The sequence below is a fragment of the Aricia agestis genome, chromosome 15, assembly GCF_905147365.1.
Source record: "Aricia agestis chromosome 15, ilAriAges1.1, whole genome shotgun sequence".
NCBI lineage: Eukaryota > Metazoa > Arthropoda > Insecta > Lepidoptera > Lycaenidae > Aricia > Aricia agestis.
In genome coordinates this window covers 9398393-9412415 of record NC_056420.1, presented here as the reverse complement: position 1 = coordinate 9412415, position 14023 = coordinate 9398393, and the positions used below count along the sequence as shown (strand labels likewise).

Sequence of the window (14023 nt, the reverse complement as noted above, 5' to 3'; positions counted from 1 at the left end):
TAGGGACATGCTAATAGTGGCCATAGATATTCAGGAAAAAAATCATAACTCTACCGGTATTATCCAGGGAGGAAACAGGGGACAGCGTTTGTATGGAAAAACGGCAGTGTGGAATCCTCTTAAGGTAATGGTTTACTAATGGGAGATTTAATGGAATGTTATGAACATTGAACTGTGTGAATGTAATTTAAGTTGTTTGAAATGATCTTCCAAGTTGAAGCCAAGAATATTTACCACAATATGCACAATGTAAAAAAAGGCTCACATTGATTTTAACTCAAATGTGGCACTTTGATAAAATAATTCCTGTTCGATGCTTTCTTTCAGCACTTATAATAAACTAGTCACTTATAATTCTCCACTTGTTCATCTGCTTACAATGACATACATAATAGAATTTCAAAATTTTATGCTAATAAAAGTTTCACTTTTAAACTTTGTTTCACTTATGTTCCTCCTTTTTACCCCATTTGTATTGAATTCATTTTTAAAGAATATTAAGATAACTCTGCTGTTTTTTAATGATGTCTTATAAATTAATATTTGATAAGAAATAAAATAGCATGAAATTATCTACTAGTTGCAATATATTATAAAACACAGTTACAAAAATCATTACCATAAAGATACAGTACACCAATTTTAGTACTAATAGGTAAAGTACCTACCTAACTTACAACTATATACTACTGCCACCCCATTTTATCACCAACCCCTTTACTAATAAAGGTCTTACGCAGCATATATAACTATTTAAGAAAAGCAGATCTTAAATAGTTATTTACTGTGTTAATATTTTTTATTAATATGAGAGCAAGTGAAAATATGCACTATGGAGGACACCTTAAGAGTTAAGATAGGTTTACTTTGAATCTATTGGGGTTTTCCATAAACTATTTGAATACTTAATTATTATAAACAGTGCAATAAAGATGCGTCCAGATTAGCGTGATGTGACTGCACACGGTCACAGGTAAAGGTGGCTTTCGAATCTTTGCCGTGATGGACCGCGCAAATTCAAACGAAATGCCACTTCATGATACAGTCTATAGGTTTCTTTTTACTCTACCACTAGCTGTTACGCCGCCGCCGGCGGCAGCATGAGTCGCCACGCAAATGTCAGTAGAAAATGATACCTATATTCTATGTCATAAAGTAGCATTTTATTTGAATTTTTACCGTTCGCGCCTTGGCTCGATTTATATGCGTCAGCGGGGACGAGCGGTTTGGCCTCTACGCCGCGAGATCAACACAAACAAGCCGAGTCGTAAGTCTTGACATATAATTTATATGTACACATCTACAGTTCTTACACACACTTCTGAAACGACAGTCACTTTTACGCCTATACCTCTAGTCCACCGACGCATTCGCTTGCTGCAGCGAAAACTGTCAGTAGTATGTATATCTATAATATAAACCTTAATCTGTGTTAGTATGGCAGATTTTCGCATACGCTTTGCTTTTTTGTCTCGCGTCTGTGTAACGACATTTTCGCAGTTCCTTGCGAAACAATACCGACAAGGACGCAACTAATTCATTTAAGAGGGCGACTAACCCAAAAAATCAAACATCGTCTTTCTCTCTTCACACTCACGCCCATCTTTCATATGCCAGGTGAAAAAGGACGACGCGGATTCATCGCCAAATTAGTTTTTTCTCAATAACTCGAAAAATATACAATATTTTAAAAATCCGCTAGGTCGATCTCTCAATGATAGAATATTATACAATATATTAACTTAGTTCAATGCACGGTTATGGCAATAAATAAAAAATTCGTGAAAATTAGATGCATCTTTGTGATTTTCTTTTATCGAGAAAATTTTAAGATATCGTGTTTTTGCTCAGATCGAATTCTCGGAAATATAATGTAGTATCCAATTTTAGAAAATGAAACAATTCGGGGCTTATTTTCAAGTATAAACATGAATTATAAAATCGACACTTTAGGGTTAGTCGCCCCCTTAAGCTAACGTTAGAGCGAGACAAAGCGTTTGCGAAATTCAGTATGGCAGAATTTGACAGTTTTCGCTGCCGCATGCGAATGCGTCGGTGGACTAGAGGCGTTAATCTGGACGCAAATTAAGACTCGGACGAATGGCGCAATCTCGCTGAGATCTATTCTCTGACCTGCACATACAGATCAGTGGGTCTAGTCACTTAATTTGTGCTGTCAACTATCGCTTCGGATATTGACGGTTTGGGAGATTCCACGGTGTCTTCTGTGGAGTCAGGAAGCATTTGTTCGACGGGCTCTTCTGTGGGCGCGGCGGCGGAGTCCTCTTGGTCTCCGCCGGCGTTGTCCTAAGCAACCGCCAGAGCCTTCTGTAGCCTCAATCGGGCCTTCTTAACACGCTCCTCCTGCTTTCGTACGTCCTCCTTAGTAATTGTCACTGCCGCGATTAACGGCTGCTCAGGGTTTAAAAAAACGCCTGGATTCTCCAATATCGTCTGCTTTGATCCTGTCTGACCTGAAAAGATAATTTTTTGGTTTTAGTTGTCGAGGATTTTTATTTTATACCAAATCACAACAAACATACCACATATACATAATACAGGCAGTTTTGACAGCTACACTTTAAAATGCTTGAGAATTGGAAGGAATGTGAAGCTTACGTTTGTTGGGGCCAGAGTAAAAGTGAGGTGACAAACGGCGCAGGTGCAGGGTCGCACCTGCGCCGTTAGGCCCATCCAGGTTCATCAATTGATTTTAAAGTTTTGCCCAGCCTTACCAAGCATTGTTTATATTAAGATCAAAATGTATTAAAATAGAGTATCTATAAAATATTTTTTAATTTACCTGTAATAGGTTGTGATGACACATGTAGTGCAGTAGCAAGTGACTGTATAGTGGTAGCATCAGATACATATGGACCCAAAGACTTAATGTACTTAGGCAGAGAAGTAGTTCCAATGACACCATTTGCATCACAAGCTGTTAGACCCTGAAAGACATTTTCATTAATGTTAATACCTATGTAATATAATAATTATTAATGTGTGAATTGGTAACATTAACTTTTTAAAGCTATAATACATAATAATTATAATATAACATAAATGATATGATGAATGCAAATGTGTGTCTGTATATCTGTTATATCTTCAGACTTAAAACAATTTTAAATTAAATTTGGCACATTTTAAGAGTCCAGGGAAAGGGGCCTTTATCCTGGAAAATTGTACAATTTCCGAGTGATAAAGGAATTTTGACGTAATTAAAGTTGTGGGCAACAGTTTACATATTAATCTAAAATAAAAGTGCCATACCTCCAACCGTTTTTCCCAAAACAGTTGTTTGGGTTTCTCCTGTGAGCCATGTTTGAGGTCCGTCTTCACTTTGCTCTCCTGTGTTTTATAAACTGTTACTGGCTGCTTGAAAATTGATGCAGTTTGTCGGATTGGGGGCACGAGAGACGCGTCAGAACGCACACCTCTGTGGAGACAAACACATAATTAAATTTATCAAATAATAGATATTATAATGGTAGAAAATGTATGATAGAACCTATTCAAATTAAAATATTTATACTAAAATATTATTATACTACTTACTTAAATCTTTTGTATGCTAAATAGTAATTACCTCTTTATTGTGAATCATTGCTAGATCTAAAACTATTGATATCTTTATAATTACTTAATTTATTTGTTTTATGGTATCATGGATGGCCAACTTGACTGGATTAGGTATAGATTAAACCATTTTGGAGACATGCACAAGATTAAACAACAAACATGCAAATAATGGTATAATTTGACACACATATATATGCTATATATGTCGCAGCCGACTGGTTTAAATAGCCGTTCAATCAAACAGCTAGCTCTTTGACTGAACAACGCCATTCAATCACACGTCTAGCTTTTAGATTGAATATTTTAACAAGTTCAACTCTACAGCTGATTCAAAAGCCGCCGTCTAATTGAAGTAGTTCAGCGCGCACCGCTGCGGCGCTAACAAACACCTGCTAGTTTTATTTACAAACTAGCAGGTGTTTGTGGTTGTTTTTCGGAAAGAAAGTACTTAGTTAATAAAAGTTACAAGTGTTATTAAAGAGACAAAAATTATGGAGGCACATACGAGTGAATCAAAATTTCAACAAATATTCGAGGAGAAATTACGGGATTATGAAATACATCACCAAGTATTTATTGCAATAATGAAAAATAATTAATCAGCTATAATTATTGTATGTGCTAAATATGTTCAAAATTAGTTAGAATACAGTTTTTTCAGCCCCCCCCCCCCCCCCCCAAAGGGGGGCCAAAACAAAAACAAACACAATCCAGAAAGTCTAAAAGTTGGTTAGGTTAGGTTAGAACTTAGACCACAACACAGAGGGAGCCGAGCGAGCGCAGCGAGCGTGCTGCGGCAGCAGCCGGCGACCGTCACAAAATAAAAGGGTGGCTCGGAGGGCGCAGCCCCCCGCCAAAACAAAAACAAACACAATCGAGAAAGTCCAAAAGTAGGTTAGGTTAGAACTGTGACTGTGCTGCGGCAGCAGCCGGCGACAGTCACAAAACGCCTCAGATTTTTTTATTTTTACTTATCGCATTAAACTTTTGGTCACCCCTTCAACTTAATCCGAGAATAATATTTCAATTTAAAAATACAAAAGTTTTCATATTCTCCCAAATTACATATTAAACTAATAGTCACCCTAGTTAATTTGCCATTAAACCAGTTGGCTAAGCGTCGTCTAGCTGTAGTGTTGAACGTTGTAGTCAACAAGTCGGCTAAACGACGTAAAGCCGTGTGATTGAATGGCGTTGTTCAGTCAAAGGGCTAGCTGTTTGATTGAACGGCTATTTAAACCAGTCGGCTGCGACATATACACAAAAAAATTGATCATAAAAGTAACACAAACACAAGTGTTAATAACAATAATTGCACAATTAAAAACTACTCTATTTACTTAAATAACACACACTACATTTTGACACAGTCGGTTAAGAAACATGGAACCAAATACACCACATAATGCTACAATCTTAAAAGATAATTTGATATTTATATGATAACCATAGTTGTTCACAATAAATTTTGAAAACATAATCGTTTCCAGTGTAAGATAAACATGATCTTAAAGTATTCTGAAAAAGAAATTTACAAAATTGACAAAAACAGACAATTTTTGCTGTCTTAATCTGGTAAAGATTATGTAGGTACTGCCGAAATAGTTGTAGCTTATACAACTTAAACTTATTACAAATTACAACTCTCCAAGAGGGATATTAGATTATCATATAATATATTGGATCCGAGATCATTGAGTCAATGATATTGGATAATGTAATATAGACATATAATTCATTTCTTCCTTGATCATAGATTTTTGACATTTGCTGAGTGATTGGATCCAATACGGTCATAGAAATAGGTGTTGCGAGTTATTTAATATAATGAAGAGTTTTTCATTTCTTGTTCGTTAATATGTTTCAAATAATGTAATGCAATTATTTTTCTAATTATATACTTGGATAATCTTGCTGAAATAACAAAAAACAAGCCATATTAAAAATGACGATGTCTATCAAATTCTCTGAGATCTAGTAACCCTGACGTCAATACCTGTCAGCGTTAGCGCTCTCCATTGGCTATTGAAACCTCATATGACGTAAAATAGGATCAATGAAATATGTTAATTTATTAAGTAGATATGATCCAATGATCATATATATTGGATCTTATATATGATCATAGAAATGATCCAATATAAATGATAATGTAATACCCCCCCAAGTGGAACATATTATAAGTTTATATCAAATTACTTTCAGTTTTATAACTATTGCACAAACTAATGCGAAAGCAAAAACCAAAATGAAACAAGTGAATAAATTCTATGAGCTCTTATTGATTAACTTTAGAGAAGAACAGTTAAAAATTTGTCCATGCTCATATGATCATATCTTCCTAATACATAGGCAAATATGTGCATGGACACCAAACGTTTTCTATATAATTTTAAACAAATAATAGAGAATACAAAGCTGGGTGTGCTAGGTTGTGCAAGAAATATGATACCAGTAATACTGAGTTATATAGTAGCTAGAATATTGTGAGGGTGATGGAATAAGTCAAAAATAGTTATAATGTAGCTAAAATTAATTGTAATGATACTACAGTTATTTACTTATTGTTTGTCAACTACTTATTTTATTTACACGGCCTAATAACTGTAGCATCTATAGGTGAGTAAAGGCACATTGATGATAGAAGCAAATGCATACGGTGGAACACAAAGCATAAACAGCGGCAATGTCCACAAAAGATGAGAAGTTATGACACTGATATGGGAACCTGTAATCAAACTGCGCTCGAGCTTTCTTGGCCTTGCACAGCATCATAGTGTTAAACTGACCCTGTTGGAAGTCGAAACATGATAGGTCCATACTATCACCGAGATATCGGACTAGTTCCGGCTTACTGCGGAACTTTTTACCTGTTGGGCTACAGAAAATACATCATCACCAAAGTTTGATGTTAACAATTTAGTTAGTCATGTTAATGTAAATTAATCAAATGAGACATGAAAAGAAAGGGAACAGTATTAATGTTGAGTCTTCAATGAATGGTGGTCATTCTCACAATAAAACCTTTGTACAGCACACTGTAAATTCTGAAGTTTCATTTTTGAACATTTGTATTCATTCAGTCTATATTACTCTATCTGGTCATATTTTGTGCACATTCTCACTTACCTATAATAATAAACATCAACTTTTCCAGCAGAGAGACCAGTTTTTCTTATCACTTCCTCTCTTTGCCAACCTTTTGGTAATGCTGCGCAGTCGGAACGCTTTTTTTCGATTGAAATATTCATACTGGTAGAGTTATTGAAAACAAGTTACAAAGCACGCTGAAAATAATTAGCATCAATCTCAGACTATTAAGGGGATGGCATCAATCACAAAATATGGGACCACCATCAGCCACCAGTTCACCACCGGGTCATTCGCTTCAATATCTTTGAATATATCAACATTTTATTCCGTAATGTTAAGTCTCGTTAGTCCGAAATCCTTATTACTCGATTTATTATAATTTTATTTATTATTTATTATATTTTGATAAAAAAAAACATACGAAAACCAAGTATAGTAAGCAAATCACAGCATAAACTAGTTTCACAGATTAGGTACTAGTTTAAATTTGACTAGTTTAATCACAGATTACCTACCTACCAGTGTTGCAGAAATGACATTTGTGAAATCGGTGTTGCTACCAACTAAAAATCGTGAGAAATAGGGAGATTGCTACCAACTAAAAATCGGTAGAAATAGGGAGATTGCTGCCTAAATAAATCAAATTATAACACGTGTTAAAGTTATTAATCATTAGCCTCCTTCTTGCAGATTAGACAATAGGCGTAGTTTGCATCTTTAATATTACTGCTTGCCTGTAACCACCCAGCAAACTCCGGGCGTGTTTCCCACTCTTTTTTTATATTTTTGTAGTATATCTTTTTCTTTTTGTTTCGAACGTACCACTACTAGTGGTTGGAAAATCACTGTCTGGGTCTGAACTAGACATTTGATTTGCGTTAATACAATACGGGAAGTTGCGTATCGGACGAATGATTAGAAAATGAAAAATTGAAAAATGAAAATTGAAAATTTGAAATCTGTCGCATTCATGTAGACGTATTTAAAAAATATATTCCCCTACAATAATATTCATTTATTCAACTTTAGTGAGTATGAATTACAGCCTAAATTTGCTTGTTTATTGAAAGGCCAATCTAATGCCTTGCCCCTTGGGGAATAACCCTAACTTGGGGAATAAAATAATAATAATAAAAATGTTAAATTTGGTGTTACAAACTACAAAATGAATATAAATTAAGTTTAATGTTCTAAGATTGAGTAAATCGGGAGATTATACCCTAAAATCGTTTTATCGGTATTTGTTTGCCAAAATCGGGAGATCTACCGATAAATCGGTAACTTTTACAACACTGCAGATTACCAGTATACATAGACATCTAGTATATATTTGTAGAGTAGCAAATCTATGGTCACAGATTTGCCAATTGCCTATTGTGCACGAAGCTTCGCACGATAGACGCATGTGCGGCCGCGGCATAACGTATATAAAGAAATAGTAACAAGTAACTATATTTAGTTATTGCAAGTGACAACTTTGTCGATTGAATAAAAAGTTAATAAAAACTACGGTCTACGAATAATAAAAAGTAATAAAAATAATATTTTGATATTATTGCCTTTGTACAGTAAACTAAACTCCGCGTTCCACTTAGCGTTATAAACGATCAAAATGCCTCCTATTTCGAGCGTTTTAATAGTTTTTAACGCATAATTAAAGACAGATTTATATGACAAGGTGCGGGAAATATTAAAATAAAAGAAAAAGAATTTTTCGACACATGTGAGAACTGAGAGCTGTCAATGTCATTATTGTTTTCAACTCTGGAGTTACTTTCTATTTTCTAATTTCTATTTTCAGTTTTCAATTTTTATGGAATATAAAAGTAAATAAAAGTTTAAGACGTATTCTTTAGGATTAAAATAAAGCCTAATCTCTATAATATTTTATGAATCAATGAAAGCGAAGGTAAATGTATCAGTACCTCTGTGTCAAAAATAAAATGAAAATTGAATAATAACAAAAAGTTTTGTGAGAAACAAAATACTCTATCACTATGAATTTGAATAACAGTAGTCGGGATATATACTATGACGACATACCCCCAGAATCCCTGGACAAAGATGAGTTTTTTTGCACGGAAAAAATTGTGCCTCGAAAAATTAAACCTCAGAATATCGTAATGAGGTTGATGGAACGGGAAATATTTGGTTCTCGAAAAGCTGGCTCACATTTTCATGTCGTGCGTGAATTTTATCAAAATGTGTTTCCAAATTTGACGATAGTGAATGTAGAAAAACCCCCATGTTTCCTAAGAAAGTTTAGTCCCGATGGAAAACATTTTATAGCATTTTCAGCGGATCAGACATCATTGGAGGTAACAAAGACCATTTCTAAAATGCCCTTTATTCTTTCAACAGACTATGTAACTACATTTCGTCTCTCTTTTTAGATATATGAATATCAGGGAGCATCAGCAGCGGGAGACCTTGTTGCCGGCTATCCATCTGACTTAATTAATGCTGATGCAGATGTACACCACACTATTAGATCACACATATTCTACAGATTCTTCAAGGTATGCTTTATAGTTGATTTTATAGATATAGACAACATTTTATCCAAAAACATTAAGTTCGAAGACATTGGACCAGTTACTAAGTGAAGGTTTTGGCATAAAGTCCACACTTATCCTTTCTTATAAATATTTATGTGATCAATACAATATGTAACTGAGTTTGGCTTTTTTTTTTGTTCTTATTCTTATTTCAAATTTCAGCCAAAATTTACAGTTAATGTTTGCCAGAGAATGGCATCAAGGGCTGACCGTGTCGCTGGACAAATGCCCTTTATGGAGCAGCAGCTGAACAGGGAATGTAGCTTGTTCACTGAAGATGGCAAATATGTCATAGTTGGCTCAGCCATTCACATACCAGATGATTTGAGGCCACATTTCTACAATATACATAGTAACAATGAAGCAGTTACACCAACTATCAGGTAAAGATATGCTTTATATTATGTTATAAAAATAATATTCACATCATCCCATAAATAATGTGGTTTTTCTGTAAAAATACAACTGGTGGATAACTAACTAAAAGCCAAACTTTGTGAGGGCTCACGTCATCACACCTTGGCTGCAGGCTGACTGATGCTAGCACATCTACATATAAAAAACCTTGACCGACTGATGATAACACATCTACATATAAATAAAAATTACTATGTTAAAACACAAATCAATAGGCGTGATAGTTTTTCCGTAAAGTGTACCACAAAATGTTCTGGATGTGAATTATATTGAATTGCTATTGAACCATTATCAGCTTTATGTTTTAAAAGTGAAATAAAATCATTATTATATTTTAATCAATTTCAGATCTGCTCTTGAAGACTACTCACTACATTTAGTTGATCTGCAACGTGGCAAACTGTGTGATACAAAACACTTTAGGACTGACAAAATATATCTTTCGCACAATCAAGGAATCTATCTTTACAAGGAAGTACTAGCTGTACTTTCAGTGCAACATCAGACTATACACTTGTTCCAAATTGTGGAAGGAATGTTGATAGAGATAAGGAAAATAGGCAGGTTTTGCTATGACGACGATCCATTCATTGTGAGTTCAGTATTTGCCCCAATGATGAATGAAAGACCCTTTCATGAGGAGACTATAAATAGTCTCAAACACAGGTTACTCGTGTTTCTTTTCAAAAGAGCAAAAGCTATAAGCGAGGAGACAAATGATCCGTTGGAACTCAGAAAGTTCTACAAATATTTTGACATGTTTAAAAGTTTGAGAATGTGGAAAATGCAATTGCTAGATGAAGATCATTTATTCATAAAGTATGCTTCTGAAGAAGTTGTGACATTGAGGGTGGCAGAACCTAACAGTCAATCCTCCTTCTTTGTCATTTACAACATCAGTGAGAGTAAAGTTTTGGAGGTTTATGAGAACACATCTGAAGGACTTTTACAGCTATTTGAGAACTATTGCGACTGCTTTAGGAATGCGAGACTGTGTGCAGACTCACAATTTACTTGTTCACCTTCGAATAATCTTTACGCCAGATTGACTCAACAGAGGTTTAAGCAAACTATTGTTAGAGCTATATACGGCGGTCGAACGGAAGCGACGAAACGAATTCTGGCACAATTGCCCATAAGTGCACAGTCGTACAGTGGCTCACCTTATTTGGACTTAGGACTTTTTAGCTACGACGATAAATGGGTGTCTGTTATGGAGAGGCCAAAAGCGTATGGAGAGTATCCTATAAGGTAATAATATAATACAATTGACAAATTATATAGTCACTATACAGTTTCAAGCAGAGTATTAAAATTGCGGCTGTTCCGAAATTTAAACTAGTACACTGGCTGTGCTTATGACGGGCTTGAATCCGACGCTACATTGTACTTGGTTTGCCACTACAGTACTTGGTGAGACAAGACATGTGGAATATTTTAATTACATCCCAACAAAGTCTCATATGTCGATGCACTGGCGTATATTTCGGATCAAATCAACTGTATGGCGTCGTTTCTAGCCGTCAAGAGCACTGGCCAAATTACTGGATTATATTTCAGAACTAACCCATTGTATCTGGTAACAATCAGAGGCGTAGCTACCGCCGTATATGCCGTATTAATTATACGGGGCCCCCGGGTCACAAAATGCGTTAGTAAAAATGAATATAAACTCTGTTAAATTTACAAAATATTAGAAAAGTCAAAAAGTTAACCATTCCTAAGGGCCCCCAAACAAAATTTATATGGGGCCCCGCTAAGGCACGCTACGCTTCTGGTAACAATTAATAACGACCTGTAAACATTTTTTAAAGGTTCTACGCGCGAGACTCTGGGCTTCTGAAGTTTAGAATCTATGCCGGAGTGCTCGGCCAATCTCTACCGATCAGCGCTAGAAGACTGGTCGCCTTCACATTCCATCCCACAGACCCATTCGCGATAAGTGTACAGCGAACTAACTCAGAATACATAGTAAACTTTCATTTAAGAAACGCCGTTTTCAGTTGACGACCTCGATGTATATCTTCATGTAATATTATTATATAATAAATAATATATTGTGATATTTTGATACATAATAATAATTATGACTATTTTTTTAAGTTGGTGTTTTATTTTTTAAAGTTTAATTTCGAAGTAACTACTGCTACTATTATATAGCTGCTATACCTAGCAAACCGTTGTGTAACTAGACTGCTAGGCTGCTAAGAACCTTATCCGCTTTTTTTTCTATGCTATCAGAAAATGTGTCAATATTGTCATTTTCAGACAATATAATAATGACAAATCTAATTCAAATCACAAATCACCATCAAAATTCGCGCATTATGGACACAAAATAAATAAAAAAATTCACACACTCCCCACAACAATGTAAGATGTATGGAATCCAATCATTAAAATGTTTAACAATCAGTTAGTTCAACCTACCATAGAAAATCAGAGATTCTATGGCCCTCAAGTTCCTTGTAAGTTTCAAAATTTTACTTGTGTTGTTGCACTGTTCTCAGTAATCACTCAAGTGATTACTGATTACAGAATAATTATACTAAGTATATCAATTATAGAAACACGGCAAGGCAAATAATTATTATAATAAGCGCGTAATGAATAATAATAGTGCATTCCTAATGTACTAGATTTTGCCCGCAGCTTCCTTCATTTTTCCAGGCTAAAACTATCATAACCTTTCCGGGGACTCTGGGATCTCCTTGTCCAACAATATCATTTCAGCATAAGCGTGATGAAACAACTAGACACTAACGCCTTTATAATAGCGATGAGCCAGAATCGGACTTACCCACCAGTCAGAGTAGATTTATCATGTTACCTCTAACCTCCCTTGCGCTTTTTATTAATACAAGTTCCTCTTTCATTAATTCAAATTGGGCCTTATTAACAGCTCTATTTCAGACCAGAGACCGCCAGACGTTGTAGGAGAGGGTGATGTCGTTCCTGCAAATTTTCAAGACGGGTCCATACACCTTTATTTTGTGCCTGTGTTAAGGCGCCCATATCAGCTTTACTACCCTGGAAGTACTACCTATCCTCTGCCTGTGAATTCTGAATGCTGGTACATAAGGAGCGTTTGTAATGAGTAAGTTATTGCTTGTTTTCACCTGACTTCGCCAGAAAAACAGTTTTTCTGTACAAAATACAAGAAAATAGAACCTTTAAAATAAAAATGAATCTAAAAATAAAATTAAAAAAAACATCCAAACAGACTATTAACATTGCGGAGTTTTCAGAAATCCGTCAACGTTTTTAAGTTATTTTATAAATAACGTTTCTGCACAAATGTATTCCAACAATTTAACAAGAGATACCAGTTACGACTGCTACGCTAATCAATACTTGCAAAAGGTGAATAAACTTTATTTACTTAGTACGGCATTAATATTTTCAATGTTCTAAGTTATCTTCCTTTGTGTTTCCGTTGCATCGTAGCTAACCAATGATTTTGATCTATTTCTTTTTAAAACATTAATATTTGCAGACTAACCATAAGCGCAGCTACCACTATTCGTAGACATAGGTTTTTACTTTTTTCTTACATATTTTCCTAAAAATTCCAGTTTCACAACGACCACTCCACGTCTACAACGGACATCCACTACTTCTATCCCTCCTTACGGAACGCTGATCAAAAGCTAAGCATATGCGCGGCAGTTCAAACCGAATTCGAAAATTTCATATGCTGCAACTGTTTGCGCAATTCACAAAGAACTTACGACGAAATGTGCATCGATGAAGGAACAAGTAGGTACACTCATATCGAAAAATTAAATGAAAAGTCAAACAAACTCGTCGCAACTTATACGGATGCTTCTAGTAACCACACCGAGGGTTTTAACCGCGAGACTCAGACTGAATTGAGAAGGATGGGCAGAAGTGACATCATCGCTAAAGAGGAATACGTACCGAAGAAAAAAGCGAGAAGACCGAGGCGTGGGTCTTGTTCAAGTGACTGTAGCTGTTCAGACTTGCGATAACATTGGTGCAATATCATTGTATAATATAATTGGTTAAATATCATGTCTCTTCCTCTCATTCCAAAACGAAAAGTCTGAACAAATTGGGCTTAATGTTAGCTATAATTTAAACTGGAATCTGCAAGCTTTGAACTTATTACTTATTAGGTATACCAACAGTCTTTAGGCAATCACAAGTCACTAAAATAGATATTAAATAAGGGTGAAAATTGAAATAACCATGTGATTATAATTTCTTATAATATTTTCATTCCTTAATTCTAACATGTATTTACATTCCGAAATATTACAATAATAAACAAAAACAAAACGAGATTTTTATTTCATTGAAGTGTAGCTGCAAGGTTCTCAATATACAATTTAATAATATTACATCGTAAT

General features: G+C 35.1%; 3 protein-coding genes across 7 annotated transcripts; 2 read left to right on the top strand and 1 right to left on the bottom strand.

The window, feature by feature from the left end:
• Positions 1-1926: 1926 nt before the first annotated feature.
• LOC121734130 (methyl-CpG-binding domain protein 3) lies at positions 1927-7090 on the bottom strand. 3 transcript variants are annotated; one of them, XM_042124553.1, is made up of 6 exons: positions 6994-7088; positions 6712-6869; positions 6311-6460; positions 3274-3439; positions 2804-2948; positions 1927-2474 (listed from the first exon to the last, which is right to left on the bottom strand). In XM_042124553.1, the coding sequence occupies exons 2-6, from the start codon at positions 6831-6833 to the stop codon at positions 2308-2310; spliced, it is 750 nt and encodes a 249-aa protein (XP_041980487.1). In that variant the 5' UTR covers positions 6834-6869; positions 6994-7088; the 3' UTR covers positions 1927-2307. The 3 variants fall into 3 exon arrangements, with proteins under 3 accessions (XP_041980487.1, XP_041980486.1, XP_041980489.1); XM_042124552.1 differs by having other exon boundaries at positions 6712-7090; XM_042124555.1 differs by lacking the exon at positions 6311-6460 and having other exon boundaries at positions 6712-7089.
• A 1405-nt stretch (positions 7091-8495) lies between these two features.
• Positions 8496-11701, top strand: LOC121734265 (DET1 homolog). The gene is made up of 5 exons (XM_042124757.1): positions 8496-8993; positions 9069-9194; positions 9396-9616; positions 9999-10901; positions 11465-11701. Exons 1-5 carry the CDS (start codon positions 8673-8675, stop codon positions 11655-11657), a joined length of 1764 nt encoding a protein of 587 aa, XP_041980691.1. The 5' UTR covers positions 8496-8672; the 3' UTR covers positions 11658-11701.
• Positions 11702-11948: 247 nt separating this feature from the next.
• On the top strand, positions 11949-13971 carry LOC121734306. Of its 3 annotated transcripts, none has more exons than XM_042124833.1 (5): positions 11949-12118; positions 12564-12747; positions 12899-12959; positions 12996-13013; positions 13226-13971. In XM_042124833.1, exons 1-5 carry the CDS (start codon positions 12052-12054, stop codon positions 13640-13642), a joined length of 747 nt encoding a protein of 248 aa, XP_041980767.1. In that variant the 5' UTR covers positions 11949-12051; the 3' UTR covers positions 13643-13971. The 3 variants fall into 3 exon arrangements, with proteins under 3 accessions (XP_041980767.1, XP_041980768.1, XP_041980766.1); XM_042124834.1 differs by having other exon boundaries at positions 12899-13013; positions 13226-13409; positions 13483-13650; XM_042124832.1 differs by having other exon boundaries at positions 12899-13013.
• The last annotated feature ends 52 nt before the right edge of the window (positions 13972-14023 follow it).